Genomic DNA, 27,333 nt, shown 5'->3' on the forward strand with positions numbered 1-27,333 from the left:
CCTTTTTGGGGGTTTCTCATACTTGGGGGTACCCCATTTTTGGGGGGAGGTGATATCATCATTTTCTGGGAGGCCATAATTTGGGATTTCTGTTTTTTTAGGGGGGGGTCTCAAACTTTGAATTTCTCTTTTTTTTTTTTTTAGGGGAAGAGTCCCACATTTGAGGGGGAAATTTCCCCATTTTTGGGGTTTCTCAATGATGCGACTTCTCATTTTTAGGGGTTCTCACACCTGGGGTTCCGATTTTGGGACAAATTTCCCAGTTTGGGGGCACTCTCACTCCTGGGGTCCCCCACTTGGAGGGGAATATCCTCACTTCTGTGAGTTCCGCTTTGAAGGGGTTTCTCATTTTTTGAGGGGTGGGGGGGGGGGTTCCCATTTTTGGGGTGAATTCCCCCATTCTGGAAGGTCCCAGATCCACCCCCTTACCCCCCCCAACCCCTCACCCCCCCCACCCCATTTGTTGGAGTCTCATCGCCGTGACCCCCGCCCCACATTTCATCCCCCCCCCATCCCCCCCCACCCCGCAGTGTGTCCTTGAACCCAAAATTTTGGGTGAAAACTCCCCGATCTCCGCTCACTCCACGCGCACCAGCAGCCCGCACAGCACCGCCGCCCCGGGTTCCCGCGTCACCCACTCCAGGTGGGCGGGGTCAAGCCCGGGGGGCGGGGCTAAACCGGCGGGGGGGCGGAGCGAAGGGGGGGCCGGGCCGGAAGGATCCGGGACGCAGTAACACCTCGAAGGCCACGCGTGCCCCCAGCGCCCGCTGCGAGCCGGGGTCCCGGAAGCTGGAAAAAAGGGGGAGGGGCTTCGTTAGGAAATGCCCACAAACAGCAAGCCACACCCACTCATCACAGGCCACGCCCACTCAATCACACCATATTGACAGGCTGGGCACGCCCACTCACCAACACATTGTTTGGCCACGCCCACAACGCTAAACCATGCCCATAAGTAAACAGGCCACGCCCACCTAATATACCATTATCACTGGCCACGCTGAACCACGCCCACAAGCACACAGACCACGCCCACCGAATAATATCAATCCTGTCTGACCACACCCACAACACTGAACAGGCCACACCCACCCAATAATATCCATTCTGCCTGGCCACACCCACAACATAAATCATGCCCACAAATACATAGACCACGCCCATGTATATACACGCCACGCCTACCCCACATCCTATCGAGCATCATTGGGTGGCATGATGGCCACGCCCTCCAACTCTAAGCCACGCCCACTGACCACACTTACCTGTTTGCCAGCCCCGCTCACACACCAACTCTTGTCCAATGAAAAGACTGGGCTCAGTGTGAAGCCACGCCCAGCATCCATAAACCCCGCCCACTCACAGACCCCACCCACCAGACGTCTCACACCCCAAGCCACGCCCACACCCGAAGTCCCGCCCGCACCCCAAGCCACGCCCACTCACTGCACTTTGGTGGCGAAGGGCTCGAGGGCGGCGTAGGGCAGCGCGGGAGACAGCACCAGGCGTGGGGGGCCGGGGGGCGGGGCCGTCCCTCCTGCCTCCTCATTGGTTGGACGGCACAGCACGGAGGCGGGGCCTTCGGGAAAAGGGGCGGGGCCTCATCAGCCCCAGTGGGGACATAGGTACACCCCTCCTTTTTCCCATTGTTCTCATTGACCCCAATGTCCCCATTTACCCCACAGCCCCAATGTCCCCATTGACCCCCAGTGCCCCCAAAGTCCCCAACAGTCCAAAGTCCTTAATGCCCACAAAGTCCTCATCATCCCCACTGCTCCTCAAAGGCCCCATTGACCCCCCTGCACCCAATGACCCCAATAGCCCCATTTCCCACAGTGTTGCCCCCAGTGTCCCCATGACCCCATAACACATCCCTGTGACCCCATACCACGTCCCCGTGCCCCCCCACCTGGCACGGGCTCCCCCCGGTCCAGCGCTCTCCGCACACTCCCTGCGTCCGTCCCCAGGAACGCTCTCGGCCACTTCGCCCACGGGGCACCGGGCTCAGCCCGGGGGCGGGGCCTGTGGAAAAGGGGCGTGGCCTGGTGAAAAGGGGGCGTGGCCCAAAAGGGAGCAGGGTCCCATTGGCCCCACATACTCCCCCACACTCCCCGTCAGACTCCTGCCCCACAGGACACTCATAGCCCCATAAAACTGCTCTCAGAGACCCCCCAATCCCGTCAAAGCCCCCCCTAAACTCCCCCCATAACCCTTTTCCCCTAGGAACCCCAAATCCCCTTAGGGCCCCCATAAACCTCCCAGGACCCGACCAAATTCTACATGAATCCCCCTCAACACCAACCCAGGACCCCCAGATCCTCCTCAGTCCACTCCAGGGCTCCTCAGTTCCCCATAGGATCCCTCAAATACTCTCAAATGCCCCCGAGGATCCCCCCCAGTCCCCCAAATCCCCACTGGGACTGCCCCCCAGAATCCCCTACTACCCCTCAGGACTCGCATACCCACCCACGACCCCCAAATCACACTCCCCTCCCCCAGTCCACCCCAACAACCCCCAAATCCCCCCCTAGGAATCCCAGATTCTCCCCATATTCCCCCTTAGTACCCCCAGAGTGCCCCCGTGACTCCGAGAGGACCCCCATAACCCCCCTTAATTCCAGTCAGTGCCCCCCAAATCCCTCCCCCTCACCTCAGCCCGTAACGGCACCAGCCCAATGGGGCGGGGGGGTCACGGCCTCCTCCCCGCCCGCCCCCTTCGTCCCCCCCCCTCCGCTGGTGGCAGCGCTCACAGAAGCAGCGTCCACGGGGGGGGTCAGGGGCGAAGAATGCATCTATTGTGGCAGAGAGAACAAATAAGGGAGGGGGGAGCAGGAGCAAAGGGCCCCAATAATGGGTACAATGCCCCCACAGTATTGGGGATCCCACCACAGGGAGACCGATTGACCCCCTTTCCCCAAAGTGAAAACCCATCCCCATCATGGGGATGCCCTCCACCCAGGCCCCTCATATTTTGGGGTATATGGGCCCTTCCATACCGACGCCACCCCCCCCCATACTTTTTGGGGTCCCTCCCACATTTCCACCTCCCCCACCCAATACATTGAGACTTCCCCCCATTTTTAGGGACCCCTATCAGCATGCATATATGCCCCTCTCCTTACATTTTGCCCCCCCACATTGGTAGGACCCCCCCCCCCCCCAATTTGAGGTGCTCCCCCCATTACCGGGCAGCAGCAGCAGTTCCTTGAAGCGCGCACACAGCGCCTGGTATGGGCATGGAGGGGGCGGGGCTTCTGGGGGCGGGGCCCAGCGTGGTTCCTTCATTCCTATTGGAAGAGAGGCACTTTCCAGGGGGCGTGGCTTTACAGGTGGGGGTGTGGCTTAAGGAGGTGGAGTGCATTGGTCAGCACTGCAAGGGGCGGGGCTTTGTGGGGGCAGTGCTACACATGGAGGGGATGGGGCTACACGGGAGGGGGTGGGGCTTCAGAGTTAGAGGTCATGCTCTGCCCTGGCCTGACCCATAGATTTAGGGTCAGACCCACAGATTTGGGATCCCTCGCCTATACACTCAGGGTCCCAGTCCCATAAATGGAGTCCCTCCCTGGTAGATGGGGTCCCAGATCCATATATGTGGTCCCAGCCACGTATTTGAAGTCAGTGACCCCCCCAGCCCCACAGAGTAGGTCACAACCCCAAACCTCGAGGTCTCAGCCCCATGGATTTAAGGTCAGTGACCCCCCCAGCCCCACAGAATAGGTCCCAACCCCACACCTTGAGGTCTTAGCCCCATGGATTTGGGGACCCAACCACAAATACACGGGTGGTAGCCCCACAGATTTAGGGTCAGTGATGCCCCCCCCCCAGCCCCACACCTTTAGCCCCACACCTTTAGGGTCAGTCCTCACCGTCCACCACGTCTGCCTTCTCCACGTCCCACGGGCGCGTGCTGCCCCGACCTCGTCCCCGTCAGACACCACCGTCACCTGTGGGGTGACAGCCCCACATCCCTCGTGACATCCCCATTTCTGCCCCATATCCCAGTGATGTTCCTATGGTGTCCCTGTGATGTCCCCACATCCCATAATGCACCGTGTCCCCCATATCCCATATCCCCACAATCCCACACCCCACAAAAACCCCCTAACGACCCTATATGATCCCAGTAGATCTCATAAAGGCCTGAATAGCCCTATAACGCCCACCTGCTGGCACTGCCCATACAGGTCCATCAGGATGTAGCACGGCTGTGGGATCCCCCATATCCCCACGGCCCCACACCCCATAACAACCCCACGTGACCCCATAACAACCCCACGTGACTCCATAACAGCCCTATAACGCCCCACCTGCTGGCACTACCATACAGGTCGATCAGGACGTAGCACGGCTGTGGGATCCCCATATCCCCACGGCCCCACACCCATAACAACCCCACATGACCCCATAACAACCCCACAGGACCCAATAAGGGCCCTATAACACCCACCTGCTGGCACTGCCCATACAGGTCCATCAGGATGTAGCACGGCTGTGGGATCCCCCATATCCCCACGGCCCCACACCCCATAACAACCCCACGTGACCCCATAACAACCCCACATGACCCCATAACAGCCCTATAATGCCCACCTGCTGGCACTGCCCATACAGGTCGATCAGGACATAGCACAGCTGTGGGATCCCCCATATCCCCACGGCCCACCACGTGACCCCATAACAACCCCACGTGACCCCATAACAACCCCACGTGACCCATAACAACCCACGTGACCCCATAACAGCCCTATAATGCCCACCTGCTGGCACTGCCCATACAGGTCCATCAGGACGTAGCACGGCTGTGGGATCCCCCATATCCCACGGCCCCACACCCCATAACAACCCCACGTGACCCCATAACAACCCCACATGACCCCATAACAGCCCTATAATGCCCACCTGCTGGCACTGCCCATACAGGTCGATCAGGACATAGCACAGCTGTGGGATCCCCCATATCCCCACGGCCCCACACCCCATAACAACCCCACATGACCCCATAACAACCCCACAGGACCCCAATAAGGGCCCTATAACACCCACCTGCTGGCACTGCCCATACAGGTCCATCAGGATGTAGCACGGCTGTGGGATCCCCCATATCCCCACGGCCCCACACCCCATAACAACCCACGTGACCCCATAACAACCCCACATGACCCCATAACAGCCCTATAATGCCCACCTGCTGGCACTGCCCATACAGGTCGATCAGGACATAGCACAGCTGTGGGATCCCCCATATCCCCACGGCCCCACGTGACCCCATAACAACCCCACGTGACCCCATAACAACCCCACGTGACCCCATAACAACCCCACGTGACCCCATAACAGCCCTATAATGCCCACCTGCTGGCACTGCCCATACAGGTCCATCAGGACGTAGCACGGCTGTGGGATCCCCCATATCCCCACGGCCCCACACCCCATAACAACCCCACGTGACCCCATAACAACCCCACATGACCCCATAACAGCCCTATAATGCCCACCTGCTGGCACTGCCCATACAGGTCGATCAGGACATAGCACAGCTGTGGGATCCCCCATATCCCCACGGCCCCACACCCCATAACAACCCCACGTGACCCCATAACAACCCCACGTGACTCCATAAAAACCCCACATGACCCCAATAAGGGCCCTATAACGCCCACCTGCTGGCACTGCCCATACAGGTCGATCAGGACGTAGCACGGCTGCGGGATGCCGCTCGCTGCCACCCCTGATCACGGCCGTCCACGTAGAGGTGTAACCGTGACCCCGAATCCACCAACAGCCCCAGGACGGTCCCCGCGGGCACCAGGTCCAGGTTGGGGCCATAGTTGTCACAGATCTGAAATGGTTTTGGGGTCACTTTGAGCCTTTTTGGGGCCGGTTCGTTTCTCCTACGTCCGTTAAAGGCCATTCTGGTGGATTTCTGTGCGTTTTGGGGTTATTTCAGGGTGATCTGGAGCCATTTGGGGGCCACTGTGGTCCATTTTTGCCCACTTTGATACCATTTTAAGGCCAGTTTTGGGGTTGAGACCATTTTGGGGTTATTTGGGGCCACTGTGGTCCACTTCTGCCCATTTTTGTGCCATTCTGGGGGTATTTGGCTCCAGCTTGGACCACTTCGGGTCCAATTTGATCCATTTTTGGCCATTTTGGGGTTATTAAGGCCATCTATGGTCAATTTTGGGGCGACCGTAGTCCATTTCGGGCCACTGTGGTCCATCTTTGCCCGTTTTAGCACCATTTTAAGGCCATTTCAGGGTTAGCTAAGACCATTTTGGGGCAATTTGAGACCATTTTGGGGCAATTTAGGGACCATTGTGATCCACTTTTGCCCATTTTGATGTCATTCTGGGGTTAATTGGGTCCACCTTGGACCCCATTTTCATGCCCTTTTTGTCCATTTTTGTGCCATTTCGGACCATTCTGGTGCCATTTTTTGCCCTTTTGGGGCTACTCTTTCCCATTTTGGGGCGACCCGGGCCGGTTTTGGGGCCGTTTCTCACCTTTTTGGCATTGTGGAAGACGCTGCGGCGCTGCAGCAGCCAGGAGGAGCGCTTGAGGGCAGCGGCGCAGGCGGGGAGGGGACAGCGCTCGGGGGGGGACGAGGTGACCCCCAACGACAGAGAGGAGCTCCACTGTGGGTTCAGAGCATCGATCTGCACCTGTGGGTGACAGCGGGGTGACATCGATCTCCGTCCATGATGGCACCCCCCATTGAACCCCCCTCCCCCCCCCCCATGACATCACTCCCCATTATGCCACCCCCCTCCCATGACACTCCCCCATTTAACCACCCCATGATGTCACCCCCCCCCCATTTAACCCCTGACATCACCGCCCATAACACCCCCCCCCCCGTGACACCCTGCACTTAACCCCCCCATGATGCTGCCCCCCCATGATGTCATCCCACTTAAATCCTCCACAACATCCCCCCACAACGTCACCCCCCCCAGAAGACTTCACTCCTCCACGATACCCCCATGATGCCACCCCCCCATAATGTCACCCCATTTAACCCTCCCATGACGTCACGCCCCCGTGACACCCCCCATTTAATCCCCCCCTGATGCCACCCCACCATAATATCACCCCATTTAACCCTCCCATCACGTCACACCCCCACAACACCCCCCATCCCCCCGTGTCAGCCCCCATGCAACCCCCCCCATAACATCACCCTTATTTAACCCCCCCACGACCCCCCCCCACCTGGAAGAGCCTCCCGGGTGGCAGTGGCTGTCCCAGTAGCACCAGTCCCTGGTTGTAACTGGCGACGCGCGTGGCCGTGCGGTTCCCATTGGACAGGAGGATGTTGCGGCCGTGGCTGCCCTGCAGTGTGGGCGGGGCCTAAGGGGTCACACGAGGTCACCAGGGGTCACACGAGGTCACCAGGGGTCACACGAGGTCACCAGGGGTCAAAGAGGGCACAGGGTCGCAATGTCACCAGGTGTCTTAACAAGAATGTCCCAGTGCGAGCCAGTGTCCCCCAGTACAGCTCAGTGCCTACCAGTATGACCCACTCCCATCCCAGTATAAGCCAGTGCTCCCCCAGTACAACCTGCTCCCATCCCAGTGCCCCCCAGTACAGGCCAGTGCTTCCCAGCACAACCTGTTCCCAACCCAGTATGACCCAGCGCTTCCCAGTATAACCTGCTCCCATCCAGTATGACCCAGCGCTTCCCAGTATAACCCACTCCCAACCCAGTATGACCCAGCACTTCCCAGTATAACCCGCTCCCATCCCAGTATGACCCAGCACTTCCCAGTATAACCCGCTCCCATCCCAGTATGACCCAGCACTTCCCAGTATAACCCACTCCCAACCCAGTATGACCCAGCACTTCCCAGTATAACCCACTCCCATCCCAGTATGACCCAGCACTTCCCAGTATAACCCACTCCCAACCCAGTATGACCCAGCACTTCCCAGTATAACCCACTCCCATCCCAGTATGACCCAGCACTTCCCAGTATAACCCACTCCCAACCCAGTATGACCCAGCACTTCCCAGTATAACCCACTCCCATCCCAGTATGACCCAGCACTTCCCAGTATAACCCACTCCCAACCCAGTATGACCCAGCACTTCCCAGTATAACCCACTCCCAACCCAGTATGACCCAGCACTTCCCAGTATAACCCACTCCCATCCCAGTATGACCCAGCACTTCCCAGTATAACCCACTCCCAACCCAGTATGACCCAGCACTTCCCAGTATAACCCACTCCCATCCCAGTATGACCCAGCACTTCCCAGTATAACCCGCTCCATCCCAGTATGACCCAGCACTTCCCAGTATACCCGCTCCCATCCCAGTATGACCCAGCACTTCCCAGTATAACCCGCTCCCATCCCAGTATGACCCAGCACTTCCAGTATAACCCGCTCCCATCCCAGTATGACCCAGCACTTCCCAGTATAACCCGCTCCCATCCCAGTATGACCCAGCACTTCCCAGTATAACCCACTCCCATCCCAGTATGACCCAGCACTTCCCAGTATAACCCACTCCCATCCCAGTATGACCCAGCACTTCCCAGTATAACCCGCTCCCATCCCAGTATGACCCAGCACTTCCCAGTATAACCCACTCCCATCCCAGTATGACCCAGCACTTCCCAGTATAACCCACTCCCATCCCAGTATGACCCAGCACTTCCCAGTATAACCCGCTCCCATCCCAGTATGACCCAGTGCCCTCCAGTACAGCCCAGTGCTTCCCAGTATAACCTGCTCTCACCTCAGTATGACCCAGTGCCCCCCAGTATTTCCCAGTACAACCCACCTCCCATCCCAGTATGACCCAGTGCCTCCCAATTCCCTCCTGGTGCCCACAGTGCCATCTCAGTGCCGCCCAGGACCATCCCAGTTTATCCCAGTGCCTCCCAATTCCCTCCTGGTGCCCCCCAGGACCATCCCAGTTTATCCCAGTGCCTCCCAATTCCCTCCTGGTGCCCCCCCAGGACCATCCCAGTTTATCCCAGTGCCTCCCAATTCCCTCCTGGTGCCCCCCAGGACCATCCCAGTTTATCCCAGTGCCTCCCAATTCCCTCCTGGGTGCCCCCCAGGACCATCCCAGTTTATCCCAGTGCCTCCCAATTCCCTCCTGGTGCCCCCAGGACCATCCCAGTTTATCCCAGTGCCTTCCAATTCCCTCCTAGAGCTCCCAGTGCCTCCCAGTACAACCCAATGAACCCCCCAGTCCCCGCTCACCGATGGGGGTGTGGTGGCGGTGGGGGAGGGGCTGGCGGTGGGGGAGGGGCTGGGGGTGGCCCCCCCCTCGGATCCCCCCGCACTGACGATGGACACCGCTGTCACCCGCCCGTACAGGTCCAGAGCCACCAAAGCGTTCTGGGGACACAGGGACACTTTAAGTGGGGGGTGGAGGGGGGACAGCGGCACGGGGACGTCCACCGGGGGTGGGGGGAGGGAGGGGGAAAGGTCACGTGGTGCTGTGACGTCATCATGGAGGCGTGACATCACAGGGGGGGACAGAAACATCACTGGTTGGGGCGGGAGGTCAGAAAGGGACAGTGACATCACAGAGAGGGGACAGGGATGTCACGGGGGGGCACGTGACATCACAAAGGGCAGAGGGGACATCATGGATGGGACAGGTGGGGGTGTGACGTCACAAAAGGTGACGGTGATGTCATAGGTGGGGACAGGGATGTCATGGGGGGGCACGTGACATCACAACAGGTGACAGTGACAACATAGATGGTGACAGTGATGTCATAGGTGGGGACAATGATGTCATAGGTGGGTATGTGACATCACAAAGGGCAGTGGGGACATCATGGATGGGACAGGTGGGTGTGTGACATCATAAAAGGTGACAGTGATGTCATAGGTGGGGACAGGGATGTCATGGGGGGGCACGTGACATCACAACAGGTGACAGCGACAACATAGATGGTGACAGTGATGTCATAGGTGGGGACAATGATGTCATAGGTGGGTATGTGACATCACAAAGGGCAGTGGGGACATCATGGATGGGACAGGTGGGGGTGTGACGTCACAAAAGGTGACAGTGATGTCATAGGTGGGTGTGTGACATCATAAAAGGTGACAATGACACCATAGATGGGGACACTGATGTCATAGATGGGTATGTGACATCACAAAGGGTGGTTGTGATGTCATAGATTGGGACAATGATGTCATGGGTGGGTAGGTGACATCACAAAGGGTGACAGTGATGTCATAGGTGGGTGTGTGACATCACAAAGGGCGGTGGTGACATCATGGATGGGACAGTGATGTCACAGGGGGAGCGTGACATCAGAAGAGGTGACAGTGATGTCATTAAGTGACCAATGTGACATCACACATGGGGGTGGTGAGGCCTATGTGGGGGTATGATGTCACAGGTGTGGACTGTGACATCACGGAAGGGACAGCGATGTCACAGTGACATCATAAGCAGGGTTGTGACATCACAGTTGAGGAGTGTGATGTCACAGGGCCGTGACATCATAAGTACGGACATAACGGGGTGACGCTGTGGGGGGTGTCGTGGTAGCAATGTGACGGGGCTGACATCGCAGGGTGACGTCACCAGGTGACACTGAGGGTGACACCAAATGGGGCGGGGGGGGAGTTTGAGGGGTGACACGTCCCCCACGCCGTCACCTTGGCGACGCCGCACGCCGCCGGCCCCATGTCCTCGCCGTCCACCAGGATGTGCATGGAGTCATCAGCGCCGCGCCGCACGCCCAGGCGGTTCCCCACCTGTGGGTTTAGGGGGGGGTGGGGGGGGGTTATGGGACCCCAAAACCCACAAAGTGCCCCATTAGGACCCACAAATCCCCTCTCCCCCCCCCCACCCCCTCTTCTGAGTCCATCAGACCCCTCAGGACTCCCCCCCCCCCCACAAAGCTCTGGACTCTCGTGTCCCCCTCCACAAACCCCAGGACCCCTCAAAGATGCTTTCGATCCCTCTAAAGACCCTCCAGGCCCCCCCACCTTCAAGACACATGGTTACCCCCCTCAAACAGGATGCCAGGGCCCCCGATCTTTTCCTACCCACAGTAACACCTCTGAGCCCCCATAACCCCTCCAAGAACCCCCAAGGATCCCTATGGACCCCCCCAGATCCCCAGTATCCCCTTCAAGTGCCCTCTAGAACCCCTTAGGACCCCCCAGTGCCCCCCCAAAACCTTCCCCCTAACCCCATCCACAACCCCCTTGGAGCACACAAGGTTCCCCCTGGCCTTCTCCAGGGACCCCAAATGCCCCCAGAAATCCCAATAATCTAAGACCACCCCTATAACCCCCAGTTTCTCCCCCCCCACCCCCATCCACCTCAGATCTCCCCAGGATCTCTGTGATCGACCCCCCCAGGACTCACAATAATTTTTTCAAGACCCTTCCTGAACCCCACTAATATCCCAGATCCCTTCACCTCCCCACCCCAGACCCCTTAGAATCCCCCAACCCCCTCCCAGGACTCACAAGACCCTCCCAAATACTTCTAACCCCCCCACCCCCCCCCCGCCTTTCCAAGTGTGTCCCCTCCCCCCCCTCCACTCACAGCCAGTCGCTCCAGATTGACCCCGTAGTTGTGGCGGGTGGTGGTCCCGTTGTGTCGCACCTCAGCCCCCGTTACCAACCACGTGGGGGGAGAGGGGAGGTCGAGGAGGGTGGGGGGCAGAGCGGGGTGGGTGGGGGGACCCTGCCCTGGGGGTGGAGCCGTCAGCCCCACCCGCACAGAGCCGGACCAGCGCTCATCCAGCGCTTCGATGCGCACCTGGGCAACAAAGGATTAAAGGAGGGCGGGGCTTAGGGCGTGGCCTCGCGGTTAATGAAGGGGCGTGGTTTCTCTAAGCCCCTCCCATTCCCATTAAACCACCCCAAACCCCAAAGGATGAATGGGGCGCACAAGGGGCGTGGCTCCACGAAGCCACTCCCACCCACACCTGTGTACACCAACGAGGTGGGACCAATGTGAGGGTGTGACCTATATTAGCCACACCCAGTGGGCGTGGCTACGCATAGCCACACCCCTTGAACACTCTCTCATTCATCTAGTGGCTGCACCCTTCTCCATTGGCTGTTCCCCCTTTTAGTCCCGCCCAATGGGTGTGACCTCAAGTAGCCACGCCCCCAACCACCCCCTCCCCATTCATCCCTAGTGGCCGCATCCTTCCCCATTGGTTCTTCCCCCTCTTAGCCCCAGCATTGCGCACCTCCCCTTGAGGCCCCACCCCCAACCTCTCCTCCCCATTGGTCCCCACCCCGTGCCCCCCACCCACCTCGAAGAGCTCTCCTGCCCGCAGGTGCCCACGGCTGAAGACCACCCCGTGGTTGAAGCCCCCGACCCGCGTCGCCTTCCGACCCTCTCCCGCCAGCGCCACGTTCTGCCCACAGCTGGAGTGGAAGCGGTGGCGGGGGGTGGGCGCTGGGGGCGGGGGGAACAAGGAGAAGGTCATGGGGGGGTGGGGGAGGGTGGTCCTGGGGGGGTCTAAGGGGGTCTAGGAGGGATTTAGGGGTCCTCGGGTAGGTCTGAAGGTGTTTTGGGGGATCATGGGGCCATGGAGTATCCTAAGGGGTCCAGAGGGATAAGCTGTGGGGTCCCAAAGGGGATCTTCTGGAGGTCTCTAAGAGTGATTTGGGGGGTCTCAAGGGGGTCCTAAGAGAGTCTGAGGGGTCCCAACAGTGTTGGCATAAGGGGGGCTCCCTAGGGGTCCATGGCAGGGTGGGACATGTGGAGGGAATGAACAGATGAAGGGAGTTCTGGGGAGTGGTCCTAAGAGGGGTCTGGGAGGTGGGGGGGAGGGGGAAGGGGGTGGTGTAGAGGGTCCCCAGGGGTCCTGAGGGTGACCTGGGGGTCCTAAGGGGCTCTTGAGGGGGTAATGTGTGTCCCAAGGGGGTCAGCCCTAAGGTTATGGAGTCACAGGGGGGATAAAGGGGATGATGAGGTTGAGCGGGGTGAGGGGGGTCCTGGGGTGGATATAGGGGATCATAACTTTGGTCTAGGGTGGGGTGTGGGGGGATCTAAATGGGTCCTGGGAAGAATTTGGGGGTCCTGGAGAGTTAGGGGGAGTCCCACGTGGTTACTGGGGGTCACAGTGGGTACTGATGGGTCCTAGAAGTGGGGGGAGGGTGTGGGGGGGATCCTGGGTAAGGGCATGGGGGGACACATGGGGGGCACTGGGGGCACCAGGGAGCACCCAGAGGGAACAGCACTATGGGGACATAGGGGGGGATGGGGTGCCACCCCCATACCCTTACCCGGGGTGGGGGTGCCCCCGTCCTTGTCGCAGGGGGGGCCGGGCCCCAGGCTGTTGTCTGTGGGGCCACTGCCCCCAGTGAGGGACACCTGAACGCACTGCCCATACAGATCCACCACGGCGTACACCTCTGGGGGGGGAAATGGGGGGCAGATGTCACACACACCAGTCCTGTGGCCCTATATCCTTCTGGCCCCACATCCCATAACCCCCATATTGCCAATGCCTCCATCACCCCATAGCTCATAATGCTCCCCAGTGTCCCCTATATCCACCCACTGCCCCCAGTATCCCCACTGACCCCGCTGTCCCAGTATCCTCTATATCCCCAAATTGCCCCCAAATCCCCCATATCCCTCCAGCATCCCCCATATCCCCCATATCCTCCCACTGCCCCCAGCGTCCCCACATCCCTCCAGTGTCCCCACTGTCCCCAGCGTCCCCACTGACCCGTGTCCCCCCACTGAACCCAATGTCCCCCCAAGTCCCCTATATCTTCACATCCCTCATGTTCCCTTTGACCCCAATGTCCTTCCACTGCCCCGTGTCCCCATATCCCCTATATCTCTTACTACTCCCATTGCCCCTATTATATCCCCTACGCTCTCCCACTGCCCCCATATCCCCCATACCCTCCCATTGGCCCCAGTGTCCTCACATCCCTCCAGTGTCCCCATTGACCCCAATGTCCTCTCATTGCCCCCACTGCCCCCATATCCCCTACGCCCTCTCCTTGACCCCTACACCCTCCCACTGCCCCCATATCCCCTATGCCCTCTCCTTGACCCCTACACCCTCCCACTGCCCCCATATCCCCTACGCCCTCCCACTGCTCCCAATACCCTCCCCACATCCCTCCAGTGTCCCCGCTGACCCCAATGTCCTCTCATTGCCCCCACTGCCCCCATATCCCCTACACCCTCCCACTGCCCCCATATCCCCCACGCCCTCCCACTGCCCCCCATATCCCCCACGCCCTCTCCTTGACCCCTACGCCCTCCCACTGCCCCCAATACCCTCCCCACATCCCTCCAGTGTCCCCGCTGACCCCAGTGTCCCCTCACCACCCCCCACGTCCCCGCCGTGCCCCCATTACCCGGTGGCAGCCCCGAGCAGGCCACCCCCTGGTCGGCCCCGTTGATGAAGTAGCGCAGGTCCCCGCGCGCCGTCCGCATCATCCCGATGCGCGACCCCGTACCCAGCGAGTCCAGGTCGCAGCCGTAGTTATTGCGCATGGTGTTCCCGTCCTGCATGATGGCCGTGCCGCTGCGGGGACACGGGGACGTCACGGGGACAAGGGGGGGGGATGCGGGGGATTGGGGGACAGGGGGACAGCACGCCTTGGGGACATTGGGGGAATGTAGGGGATATGGGGACACGGCATCGTGGGGACATTGGAGGAATAAAGGGGATATGGGGACATGGCATCGTGGGGACATTGGGGGAATGTAGGGGATATGGGGACACGGCATCGTGGGGACATTGGGGGAATGTAGGGGATATGGGGACACGGCATCGTGGGGACATTGGGGGAATGTAGGGGATATGGGGACATGGCATCGTGGGGACATGGGGACTTTGGGGGCAGCAGGGGACATTGCAGTGCCAGGGGGATGCTGCCACACCAGGGTGGGGACAAATGGGACCACGTGGGGGACAAATGGGGACAGCTGTGTCACCTGAGCATCCAGGTGTCGTAGTCGATGTCGGTCATGGTGTTGGGGAACTCGAGCTCCTCGGGGCGGATGGCAGTGACACCTGGGGACAGCGGGGGGGACCCCAATGTCACCACCCCTCATCTCCCCCCTTCTGTGTCCCCAACTGCCCCTGGTTGTCCCCCCACATCCCACACACGTATCTCCAATTGTCCCCCACGTGTGTGCCTCTGTCCCCACTGTGTGTCCCCACCCCAGCTCCCCAACACTGTGCCCCCCACATGCCCCCCATGTCCCCAGGTGTCCCCTCCATATGGCGCTCCCATGTCCCCACCCCACGTCCCCAACCTTACATCTCTGTGTCCTCCCCATATGTCCCCCTCAGTCCCCAGCTGTCACCCCCACACGCCCCCAACTGACCCCGCTATATATCCCCTCCCATGTCCCCAACTGTCCCCCCCCAGGTGACCTTAACTGTCCCCATGTTTCCCCCCCATGCTCCCAGTTGTCCCCGCGTGACCCCCCACCCCATGTCCCCAACTGTCCCCATGTATCCTCACCCCCACATCCACCCCCCCCCTTCCATATGTCCCCTCATGCCCCCAGTTGTCCCCACATGTCCCCCCACCCCATGTCCCCAACTGTCCCCATGTATCCTCACCCCCACATCCACCCCTCCCCCCCATATATGTCCCCTCCCCGTGTCCCCAGTTGTCCCCACGTGCCCCCCCCCAGCTCACCGGCCTCGATGGACCCTGACCAGCGATCCACCATCTTCTGGATGACGATCTCAAAGAGTTCCCCGTCCCGCAGCGCCCTGAGGGTGGGGTGGGGGTGGGGAGGACACATATTTTTGGGTCCCAGGAGCACAGCTGGGTCCGTCAGGGCAGATTATGGGGGTTACTGCGAGATCACCAATCTTAGGTTAAGGTTATAAGGTCCTGGGGGCAGATTATCGACCCTTGGGGTCAGGTAATAGAGATTTAGGGTCGGATTACGAAGTTGAGGTCCATCCGTGGGGGTCCCAGGGTCATATAGTGACCTTTGGGTCAGATGACAAGCATTTAGATTCAGATTATCATGATTAGCTTCAGGTTATGGGGTTTAGGATCAGATTACAGGTTTATAGGATTGGATTATGGACATTCAGGGTAGGATTATGGGGTTTTAGGGTCAGATTACAGGGTTTAGATTCCGATTATGGGAGCCCCAGAGTCTTATTATGGAGTTCAGGTTCAGACTACGGGCACTTTGGGTCACACTATGGACAGCCAGGGCCAGATTACACCCTTTAGGAACAGACTACAGATACTGAGATTCAGATTATGGGGTTTTAGGGTCAGATTCCAGGTTTTAGGGTCATGTTATGAGATCCCAGGGTCGGATTATGATCACTTAGGTTCAGATTCCAGAGCTTAGGGTCAGATGATGAGATTTTAGGATCGGATTCCAGGGTTTTAGAAACAGACTGAAGTGTCAGGCTGAGATGATGGCATTTAGGGTTAGATGATGGGGTCCCAGGATCAGATGATGGGGTTCTAGACCCAGATTACAGGGTTTTAGCTCCACATTACAGGTTTTACATTGATATGACGACATTTAGGCTCACTCATTTAGGATCACTATGAGATCCCAAATGAATATTATGGGGTTTCAGCCCTGGATTATGGGGGTTTAGCTCCAGATTAGGAGTTTTAAGACCGAGGTTACAGAGTTTCAGCCCCAGATGACAGACATTTACATTCACATAATGGTATTTAGGCATAGAATATGGGGTTTTAGACCCAGATTAGAGTTCTTAAAACCCAGATTAGGGAGTTCTAGCCCCAGATTAGAAGCATCTACATTAAAATGATTGTGTTTAGACTCATTTTATGGGGTCCTAGTATCAGATTATGGGGTTTCAGACCCAGATTATGGGGTCCCAGACTCAGATTAGAGGCTTCTACATTAACATGATGGCATTTAAACTCATATTATGGGGTTTTAGGACCATATTAGAGGGTTTCAGCCCCATATTAAGGGGTCCCAGACACAGATTAGAGGCATCCACATTAACATGATGGCATTTAGACTCATGTTACAGGGTTCTAGGATCAGATTATGGGGTCCCAGCCCCAAATTAGAGACATCTACATGAAAATGATGGCATTTAGACTCATGTTACGGGGTCTTAGGACCAGATTAGAGGGTTTCAGCCCCAGATTATGGGGTCCCAGACCCAGATTAGAGACATCTACATTAAAATGATGGCATTTAGACTCATTTTACGGGGTCCTAGTATCAGATTATGGGGTCCCAGACCCAGATTATGGGGTCCCAGACTCAGATTAGAGGCTTCTACATTAACATGATGGCATTTAAACTCATATTATGGGGTCCTAGGACCAGATTAGAGGGTTTCAGCCCCAGATTATGGGGTCCCAGCCCCAGATTACGGGGTGCTGACCGATTGGAGACGACGATGGCGTCGTTGAACTCCGCGCGGCAGTTCTGGCGCAGCGCAGTGCGGCCGCCGTTGGTCAGCAGCGCGTTGGCCCCGTGGCGTCGGTGGAAACGCAGCTCCGATCCCCCCCCAGGGGACGGCACCGGAGGGGACAGAGGGGACCCCCCCGGGGACAGCTCCGGTGGCAGCTCTGGGGTGGGGAGGGACAGGGTCAGGTCTTTGTGTCCCCAAAGTATAACCTCACGTCCCCCAAAATCTTGACCCAGTGACCCCAAATCCTCACTTCAATGTCTCCGTGTCCCTAAACCCCCACCCCAATGTCCCCATGTCCCCAAACCTTCACCCCAGTGCCCCACTGCTTCCAAATCCTCACCTTCATGTCCCCATAACTGTGATCTGATGTCCCCAACCCGCCACCCTGATGTCCCCGTGTCCCCAAACCTTCACGTTCCCAAACCCCCAACCTGATGTCCCTATGTCCTCATCTTCAAGTTCCCATAACCTTGATCCAATGTCCCCAAAATATCCCCATGTCCTCATCTTCACGTCCCCATGTCCCCAAACCCTCAGCCCAACGTCCCCAAACCCCCAACCCAATGTCCCCATGTCCCCAAACCTTCACCCCAATGTCCCACTGCCCCCAATCCTCATCTTCACGTCCCCATACCCTTGATCCAATGTCCCCAAACCCTCCAACCCAATGTCCCACTGCCCCAAATCCTCATCTTTGTGCTCCCATACCCTTAACCCAATGTCTCCAAACCTCCAACCCAATGTCCCCATGTCCTCATCTTCACGTCCCCACATCCCAAACCCTCACCCCGGTGTCCCCCCGTGTCCCCATCCCTCACCACCGTCCTCCACGATGGTGGCCTGTGCCGCCTGGCCGTAGAGGTCGACGACGGCGTAGACGTTGGGGGGCACATTCCAGGCGGCGGGGCCCTGCGCGGCGCCGTTGACGAAGAAGTGCAGCGTGCCATCATCCCGCCGCACCACCCCCACCGTGTCACCTGCCTGGGGACAACACAGTGTCACCCTGCACGAGTCATCATGCATCACTCATGGGATGTCACCTCCCCGAGAGTCACCCCCGTGGGATGCCACCTCCCCAAGAGTCACCCCCATGGGATGTCACCTCCCCAAGAGCCACCACCTCAAGTGCCACCCTCGTGGGATGTCACCTCCCCAAGAGTCACAACCTCAAGTGTTACCCTTGTGGGATGTCACCACCCCAAGAGCCACCCCCGTGGGATGTCACCACCCCAAGAGTCACCACCTCAAGTGCCACCCCCATGGGATGTCACCTCCTCAAGAGTCACCACCTCAAGTGTTACCCTCGTGGGATGTCACCTCCCCAAGAGCCACCCCTGTGGGATGTCACCACCCCAAGAGTCACCCCCGTGGGATGTCACCACCCCAAGAGCCACCCCCGTGGGACGTCACCTCCCCAAGAGCCACCCCCGTGGGACGTCACCTCCCCAAGAGTCACCACCTCAAGTGCCACTCTTCAATGGAATGTCACCACCCCAGGTGTCCCCATCCCAAGGGATGCCACCACCCACGGTGTCACCCAGTGTCACCCCAAACCGGGTGACACCAGCGGGTCCCACCTTCAGCCGGTCGAGGTTATGGCCGTACTCGTCGAGGACGGTGGTCCCGTTGTGCATCACCCCATTGCCCGTCATCATCCACGTGCCTGGGGACAGCGGGGGGACATGAGGTGTTGGGGACTCCACGAGGACACCAGAGACCCCGCAGGGACACCATCAGGTGCCATAAGGACATGAGGGACCCCGTGGGTACAATAAAAGGACAGCAAGGATGTCATGGGGACATCCTAGGGACCTTGGGGACACCATAAGGACACTGGGGACCCTAGAAGGACATCATAAGGATGTAGGACCCCCAGTGGGGGTCACTGGGACACTGTGGACACAGGGACCCCTTGGGTACCCAACAGGGACATGGAAGACCCAATAGTGACACCGTAAGGACACAACAGGGACACTGGAAACTCAATGGGGACACCACAGAGCCGCTGGGAACCCCATGGGAACACCCTATGAACCTGGGGAACCCCATGGGGACCCCAAAAGGATATTGAAGACCCAATGGGGACACCATAGGGCTGTTGGGGACTCCTTGAGAGCTGGAGGATTCCATGGGGACAGCGTAAGGACATCGGAACCCCAAAAGGGGCACCGGGGATCCCTCAGGGACACACATCTGACCTTGGGGACACCACCCTACAGGGCAGGGGGACCCCACGGAGACGTTGGGGACGCACCAGAGCGCAGGTTGGTCATGGTGGAGGGCAGCTGGAGGTGCGCGGGGCTGTGGGTGGTGACCCCGATCTCGATGGAGCCCGCCCACTTGTCCACCATCTTGTCGATGCGCACCTGGAAGAGCTCGTTGTCCCGCAGCGCCCGCGCGCTCAGCACCACGCCGTGGTTGAAGTCGTCCGTGGCACTGGGGACACACGGAGGGGGACATCGTGGGGACGGGGACACCACAGGGACAGCGTTGGGATAGCACGGGGACGGCATCGGGAAGCCATTGGCACGTGGGTGTGGGGGCACTGGGACATCAGGAGGACATGGGGACACCATGGGGACATCATGGAGACACCATGAGGACAATGGGACATCAGGAGGACATGGGGACACCATGGGGATGATGGGAAATCAGGAGGACATGGGGACGCCATGGGGACACCATGGGACATCAGGAGGACATGGGGACACCATGGGGACACCATGGGGACACCATGGGACATCAGGAGGACATGGGGACACCATGGGGACACTGGGACATCAGGAGGACATGGGGACGCCATGGGGACACCATGGGACATCAGGAGGACATGGGGACACCATGGGGACACTGGGACATCAGGAGGACATGGGGACACCATGGGGACACCATGGGACATCAGGAGGACATGGGGACACCATGGGGACACCATGGGACATCAGGAGGACATGGGGGCACCATGGGGACACCATGGGGACAATGGGACATCAGGAGGACATGGGGGCACCATGGGGACATAATGTGGACATGGGTATGGGGATATCACAGGGACGTCACTGGGATATTGTGGGGATGGGGACAATGGGACATGGCGACAACAGGACATCAAGAGGACGTGAGGACATCGTGGGGAAACCATGAGGATCTGGGTATGGGGACATCATGGGGACACCATTGGAATGTAGGGATGGGGACAATGGGATGTCACGGGGACATGGGGTGGGAGGAGGATGCTGCGACCCCAAAAGCCCCAGAGTCACCTGCGTCCCCAGCATCGCTACGTCCTTCAATGTCCCCACATCCTTTCAGTACCCGAGATTCCCTCCATGTCCCCACGCCCCCAAATCCCTCCATGTCCCCACTGTCCCCATACCCACCCCCATAATACCCCCTAATATCCCGCTGCCCCTCCCACATCCCCCAATATCACCCCAGCGTCCCCATAATGTCCTTACTGTGTCCCCATACCTCCTCCTAACAATGTCCCCAGTGTCCCCTTCCTGTCCCCATATCCCCCCCACTGTCCTTACTGTGCCCCCAAGCCCCCTATTCCCCTCAAAGTCCCCAAGCCCCCCCACATCCCCACATCCCCCCACCTCCTCAACGTCCCCATCATCCCACCGCCCTTACGTTGTCCCCATGTCCCCCATCCCCCCAGTGTCCCCGCCTTGTCCCCGTGTCACTCACTGCGGCCGCAGCGCCGTCCGCCCCTCGTTGACCACGGCCGCCTTCTGCCCGCAGTTGGGGTGGAATTGCAGGCGGGGCACGGGGGGGGTCAGGGGGGGTCCGGAGGTGGCGGGGGGCTGCTGGGGGGGACAGGGAGGGGACAGGGCACGCAGGATGGCGTTGGTGCGGCGCAGGCGGTCGCTGGCGTTGTGCGTGTGGACGATGGTCACCTTCACCGCCATGCCGTACAGGTCCACCACCCCGTACACCACCAGCGGGGTCAGCGTCGTGGCCACCCCTGGGGACAGCGAGGGGACAGGGTGGGGGAGAGAGGGGGGGGTTGGGGGTCACCTGCAGGATCCCCAAGGCCCGCCCCCCTCCCCCTGTATCAAGGTGTCCCCTCACGGTCACCCTAGTGACATTTGTTCCCGATCCTACAGCGTGGATACGGGGCGCACCGAGAAGGATGGGGATGTCACCCGTGGCACATCGTAGGGACAACTTTGTCCCCTCCCAGTCAACTCTGGGGGCATCACAAGGATGGGGACATCCACATCCCCTCCCAGTCACGGCACATTGACGTGGGTGTCACCGTGAGGATGGGGACATCACCCTGGGACCCCTACGTCCCCTCCCAGTCACGGCACATTGACGTGGGTGTCACCGTGAGGATGGGGACATCACCCATAGTGACCTTAAGGACCCTCGTGTCCCCTCCCACTCATGGCACACTGCCACGAGGGACACCAAGAGGTTGGGGATGTCACCCACAGCCCCACTAAGCGTCCCCATATCCCATTGGTGTCCCCACATCCTCATTCCCACATCCCTCTGTCTCCGTGTCCCCTTGGGTGTCCCCACGTCCATAAATCCCACTAAGTGTCCCCAAGCCCCCCCGATGTCTCTGTGTCTCCAAGTCCTCCCACTGTCCCCATGCCCCCCACCCCGGTGTCCCCCCCCCCACTGTCCCCACCTTGGTCGACACCGTTGATGTAGAAGTGCAGTGCGTTGTTGGCTTTCCTCGTCAACCCGATGTGGTCCCCTTCCTGAGGGGGGGACAGGGACACATGGGGTGGCCCCAGAAGTGTCCTGGGTCCCCTCGACCCACCCCCCACAATGGGGCTGGAGGGGTTCTGGGGAAAATTTGGGGATGTCCCCCCTCCCCCCGCCCCCAATGAGATGAGTTCGAGGAGGGGACCGGGGTCCTTGGGTGGGGTGGGGCTGCCCCATAATTTGAGGTCCTGAGGAGATTTGGGTCCCTCCATACAGATAATAAAGAATTTCAGGGGAGCAACTGCAGCCCCCTCCCTGCAAAACTGAGGACTCCCCAGTTGGGGTTTGGGGGGGGGCAAATATGGGGGTTCCTGAAGAGATTGGTGGGGGGATAAAGCAAGGAAGGATCTGAGGCCCCCAAAAGCCACTTTGGGGGAGATATGGGGGCTGGGGGGGTATCACACTGTCCTTCCTTGTGTGCACGGGGGGGAGAGATTTTGGGGACCCCCCTCCAAAATGTAGGGGGAGCGAGGGGGGGCACCTGCAGCTCATCCAAGCTGAACTCGCAGTATTCACGCCGCGTCCCTTTGCCGTTGGTGAGGATGCCGCAACCGCTCATCATGATGGTGCCTCATTTGGGGGGAGGGGAAATCGTTCATTAGGGGGTTCGTTAATTAGCTGGGAGGGAGTTAATTAAAGGAGGGCACCCACCAGAGCGCAGGTTGGTCATGGTGGCCGGGTACTCCAGGCTGTTGGGGTTGTGCGCCGTCACGCCGATCTCGATGGAGCCCGACCACTTGTCCACCAGTTTGTCAATGCGGATCTGAGGGGGGGGTGTGGGGGAGCAGCGATGGGAACCTCCCCACCCCAAATAAGCCAGGGCCCCACGGTGCCCCCACTTTCCTTGGGATGCTCCGTTCTCCTCCCAGTTCCCCTCAAAGACCCCCCAAAACTCCCCTAGGATCCCCTACATGTCCCTCAATTCCTCTGGGACCCCCTAAATGCCCTCCAGGGTCCCCAGGACCCCTTAGGATCCCCTAAAAGCCCTCCAGGACCCCACCCTGGATCTCCCAAGTACTCCTCTAGGACCTCCTAATGCCTCTCAGTTCCCTCCAGTATCCCCTAAATGCCCTCCAGAATCCCCAGGACACCCCTAGGATCTCCCTAATTCCCCTCCAGGACCTCCTAATGCCCTTCAATTCCCACTACAATCCCCTAAAAGCCCTCCAGAGCCCTCCTTGGATCCCCCTAGAGCTTCTCCTAATGCCCCTCAGTTCCCTTTAGTATCCTCTAAATACCCTCCAGGTCCCTGCAGTTGCCATTTAGGTCTCCCCAGGACCCCCTAGGATCCCCTAAAAGCCCTCCAGGACCCCCTCTGGATCTCCCTAGTACTCCTCTAGGACCTTATAATGCCCCTCAGTTCCCTCCAGTATCCTCTAAATGCCTTCCAGGATCCTGAAGTTGCCATTTAGGTCTCTCCAGGACCCCCCAAGACTCCCAGTTCCCTCCTAGGACCCCCAGGACCTCCCCCCAAAGCCCACCTCGAACATCTCCCCGTCACGCAGGGGCCGGTTGGTCAGCACCACGCCGTTGTTGAACTCGTCGAGCGGGCGCCGGCGCTCGGCCGTCTTGTGCCCGTTGCTCAGTTTGATGAGGGCCCCACACTTCTCATGGAACAGCAGCGCCTCGTTGGACGGCCCCACCCCCGGCCCCGCCCATGCTGCACCTAAGACTGGAGTGGGGGGGGGGGATACATGAGGTTCCCCCCCCACCAACACACATCCAATGGGACACACTCACTGGGAGAGGGGCTGGGGGGAAGATGAGGCTCCACCCACTGAGTTTAGCCACACCCATATGGGTGTGGACACACCCCTGCCCAAAAGGTTAAGCCCCACCCACTGAGCTAACGAATAAATGAAAGCTTAATTCACCAAAGGCTTCATTCATTCACTCATTCAGAGCGGGGTGGGGCAGTGAAAGCCCCGCCCTCTGCACTTGGACACACCCACCTGGACTAGACACGCCCCTATGGAGCAGGCCCCGCCCATAAGATTAAGCCCCACCCACCTAAAATGCTTTTTTTCCTTCATTCCTCCAAAGTTTCCCTCATTCATTCATTCATTTGCATGGGTGGAGCCAGTAAAAGCTCCGCCCTTCCACATTGGCCCCACCCACATGGAATATGTCCCACCCATACAGCTAAGCTCCACCCACCACACCATCACCCATTCGACTCTCAGAGTTGGCCACGCCCCCTCACCAGTGTCTTCACACCCCCTACTCAGCAGGCTCCGCCCACAAAAGTTAAGCCCCGCCCACCACGTGTCTCATTCATTCAGACCCCACTCACGCTCGGGGGTCTCCAGGTTGTCCAGGAACTGCTCCGGGCGGGACTGGGGGTGGGGTGAGGCTGGAGCTGGTGGGGGCAGTGCTGGGGGAGGGGGGGCAGGGGGGAAAAACAGGCTCTGATCATCCCTCCAGTAACCCCCCACCCCAGCACCTCCCAAATCCCTTCATATCCCCTTCTATTCCCCCCATACACCCCCCCCCAAACAGCCAAAATCCCCCTAAACCCCCTTACATCTCCCCCACAGCTCCCCCAAACCACCACATCCCCAACTCCATACCGTAACTCCCCTCCCCACAGCCCAAACTCTTCCAACCCCCCCTCCATACCCCGAAGTTTCCCAACTCCCCCATATACCTCCTCCCCCCATGCCACATCCCCCCATAGCCCCTTCCACAACCCCCTCCAATCCCTCCTCCCCACACCCCACCTCCCCCCAACCCCTCCAGAACCCTTTTTACATCCCCAATCCCCCCCAAACCTACACCCCACAACCCCAGCTCTCCCAACCCCCCCCCTCCACCCCCCAACTCCCCTCAAACCCCCTCAGATCTCCCATTTCTCCTCCCTACAACCTCCCCCCACTCCTCACTCCCCACACTCACCCTCCAGCACCGCCGCGGGGGTCTCTCCACCATCCTCCTCCTCTTCCTCCTCCTCTTCTGGGGGTCGCGCAGCCCCCCCTTCCCCACCACCGCCGCCACCGTTGTTCTCCCCCTCCTCCTCCACCACCGTCACCTGCGTGCACTTCCCATACAGATCCACCACGGCCCACACGCGGGGGGGCAGCCCGCTGGCGGCCGCCCCATAGTCGCGCCCGTTGACCCATAGACGCAGCTCCCCCCCCGCCGTGGCCTGGACCCCCACCCGGTCCCCCTCGCTCAGGGCGTCGAGGTCCGGCCCGAAATCGTCGCGGAGGGAACGGCCGTCCCGCAGCACCGAGCGCCCCGACAGCACCCACGAGCCCCCCCGCAGCCCCGTGGCACTGCTGGGGAACTCCAGGGTGGAGGGGTCCTGAGCCGTCACCCCCACCTCGATGGAACCGCTCCACGAGTTCACCTAAAAACGGGGAAATTCACCCCAAATTCAGGAGGTGCCAGGTCTGCACGCGTAACCCCAGGCCCCCCCAGTGCCCCCGGTGTGCCTAATTTCTCCCCCAGTCACCTCTAAAAGACCCCTTCCCCTTTTTCGCTCCCCCTCCATTCCCTCCCAGTGCCCCCAGTTTCCCCCATCTCCCTCCCAATTTTCTCCCGTTCTCATCCCAATAACGCCCTCTTCTGTCCCAATATCTCCCAGATACCCCCCAGTCTCAACAATTTCCCCTCTCAGACACTCCAGTTCCCCCTCCCAGTGCCCCCATTACATTACAGCCCCCTCCCCATTATCCCTTCTCCAGTCTCAATCCCCCCAGGTCTCCCCAGTTTCCCTCCCAAACCCAATTTCCCCTCCCAGACCCTCCAGTTCCCCCCCCAGCATCCTCAATTCCCCCCACACCGCCAAATCCCTCCCTAGTGCCCCAATCCCCATCTCTCCCATAATACCCTAAAGCCCCCTCCCCGTGACCCTTTCTCCTGTCCCAGTTCCCTCCCATAACCTTCAGTTTCCTCTCCAGTGCCCCCAAATCCCCCTCATCTCCCACCCCATTACCCTACAGCCCCTTCCCCACGACCCCTTCTCCAGTCTCCATCCCCCCCCAAACCTCCCCAGTTCCCCCCAAACCCACCAATTCCCCCTCCCACACCAACCCATCGCCCCCCATCGCCCCCAATCCCCCCCATAATTCTTCAGCCCCCTCCTCCCGTCCCAATTCCCCTCAGACCTTCCCAGTCCCCCCCAAAACCCAACCATTTTCCCCACAGCCCCCCAATCCCCCCCCCCAAAGAGCCACCCCAGTGCCGCCAACCCTCTTCCCCTCTCCCCACAGCCCCCTCCCACAGCCCCAATTCCTCCCCTTCCCTTCCCTCCCCTCCCCCACCTTGCGGTCAATGCGGACGCAGAAGATGCGGCCCGGTACCAGCGGCCTCCGGCTCAGCACCAGCCCGTGGTTGAACTCCTGCCCGGGCTGCGCCCTCGCGGCGCTCCGCCCGCCGGGGGCCAAAGCCACGAGGCGCCCGGTACGGGGGTGCAGCTCGGGGGGGCCGCCGTTCCCCGAGTTCCCCCCCCCGGGACCCCCGGGCCCGGCCCCAACGGGGCCCGGCGCCGCCATCGCGCTCCGGTCGCGACGTTTTGCGACGGGGCGGGGCGGTGTTTCGGTGCTTTACGGTTACGCGGTGCTTTGCGGCAGCGTGGCGCGCGGCGCCGCTATCCCAGCGCTGCCGCGCTTTACGGCGGCGTGGCGCTCAGCGCGACGCTGCGCTGCTTGACGGCCGGCGGAGCCCAGCAATGGTCGCCATGGTGATGGGATGCTGCCATTAAAATTAATGAGGGATGGATAATTAGCGATTAATGCAGATAACGAACATGAGGATACAATTAGGGTGCAAGTCAGTGGAATTAGTATCACAATCAGTTCCTTAATTAGTAGCTAATGAGGGTTAATGTGGGTTTTAATGAAGGCTAATGGGGTTTTAATGAAGGCTAATGAAAGCTTAATTAGGGTTAATTATGGTTAAAAATATTAGTTGTGGTTAATTAGGTGTCAGTGAGAGTCAATGGTGGTTAATGGGGGCTTAATGACTGTTTATTAGGGGTTTATGAGAGTCAGTCAGAGGTTAATGAAGGGTTAATGAGGAGTTAATGAAAGGTTAATGAGGTTAGGCTTAATTAGCGGTTAATGAGGATTTATGTGTATTAATTAGAGGGTAAATGAGGTTGAATGAAGGCTAATAAAGGCTAACTAGGGATGAGGGTTAATTAGGTTTAATAAGGATTAGTGAGAGTTGCTTAGAGGTAATAAAAGATTAATTAGGGGATTAGTGATGGTTAACGAGGATTAATTAGAGTTAAT

At 59.3% G+C, this 27,333-nt stretch overlaps 1 protein-coding gene across 1 annotated transcript; it reads right to left on the reverse strand.

The window, feature by feature from the left end:
• Positions 1-530: 530 nt before the first annotated feature.
• Positions 531-26,598, reverse strand: NEURL4 (neuralized E3 ubiquitin protein ligase 4). Its single transcript, XM_065730385.1, is given in 31 exon segments — positions 531-685; positions 687-789; positions 1,447-1,579; positions 1,910-2,022; positions 2,651-2,792; positions 3,186-3,287; positions 3,848-3,944; positions 5,661-5,725; positions 5,728-5,839; positions 6,504-6,662; positions 7,213-7,350; positions 9,219-9,356; positions 10,644-10,742; positions 11,545-11,760; positions 12,266-12,411; positions 13,245-13,373; positions 14,340-14,509; positions 14,923-15,001; positions 15,639-15,715; positions 17,348-17,534; positions 18,196-18,358; positions 18,955-19,040; positions 19,632-19,813; positions 21,065-21,341; positions 22,017-22,089; positions 22,578-22,666; positions 22,748-22,859; positions 23,578-23,768; positions 24,390-24,470; positions 24,992-25,445; positions 26,362-26,598. Coding segments are annotated over 31 exon segments (4,452 nt in total). The 5' UTR covers positions 26,593-26,598; the 3' UTR covers positions 531-577.
• Positions 26,599-27,333: the final 735 nt, after the last annotated feature.

Source organism: Cyrtonyx montezumae, unplaced genomic scaffold, assembly GCF_038088225.1.
Source record: "Cyrtonyx montezumae isolate F1298 unplaced genomic scaffold, pur_monq_1.0 scaffold_123, whole genome shotgun sequence".
NCBI lineage: Eukaryota > Metazoa > Chordata > Aves > Galliformes > Odontophoridae > Cyrtonyx > Cyrtonyx montezumae.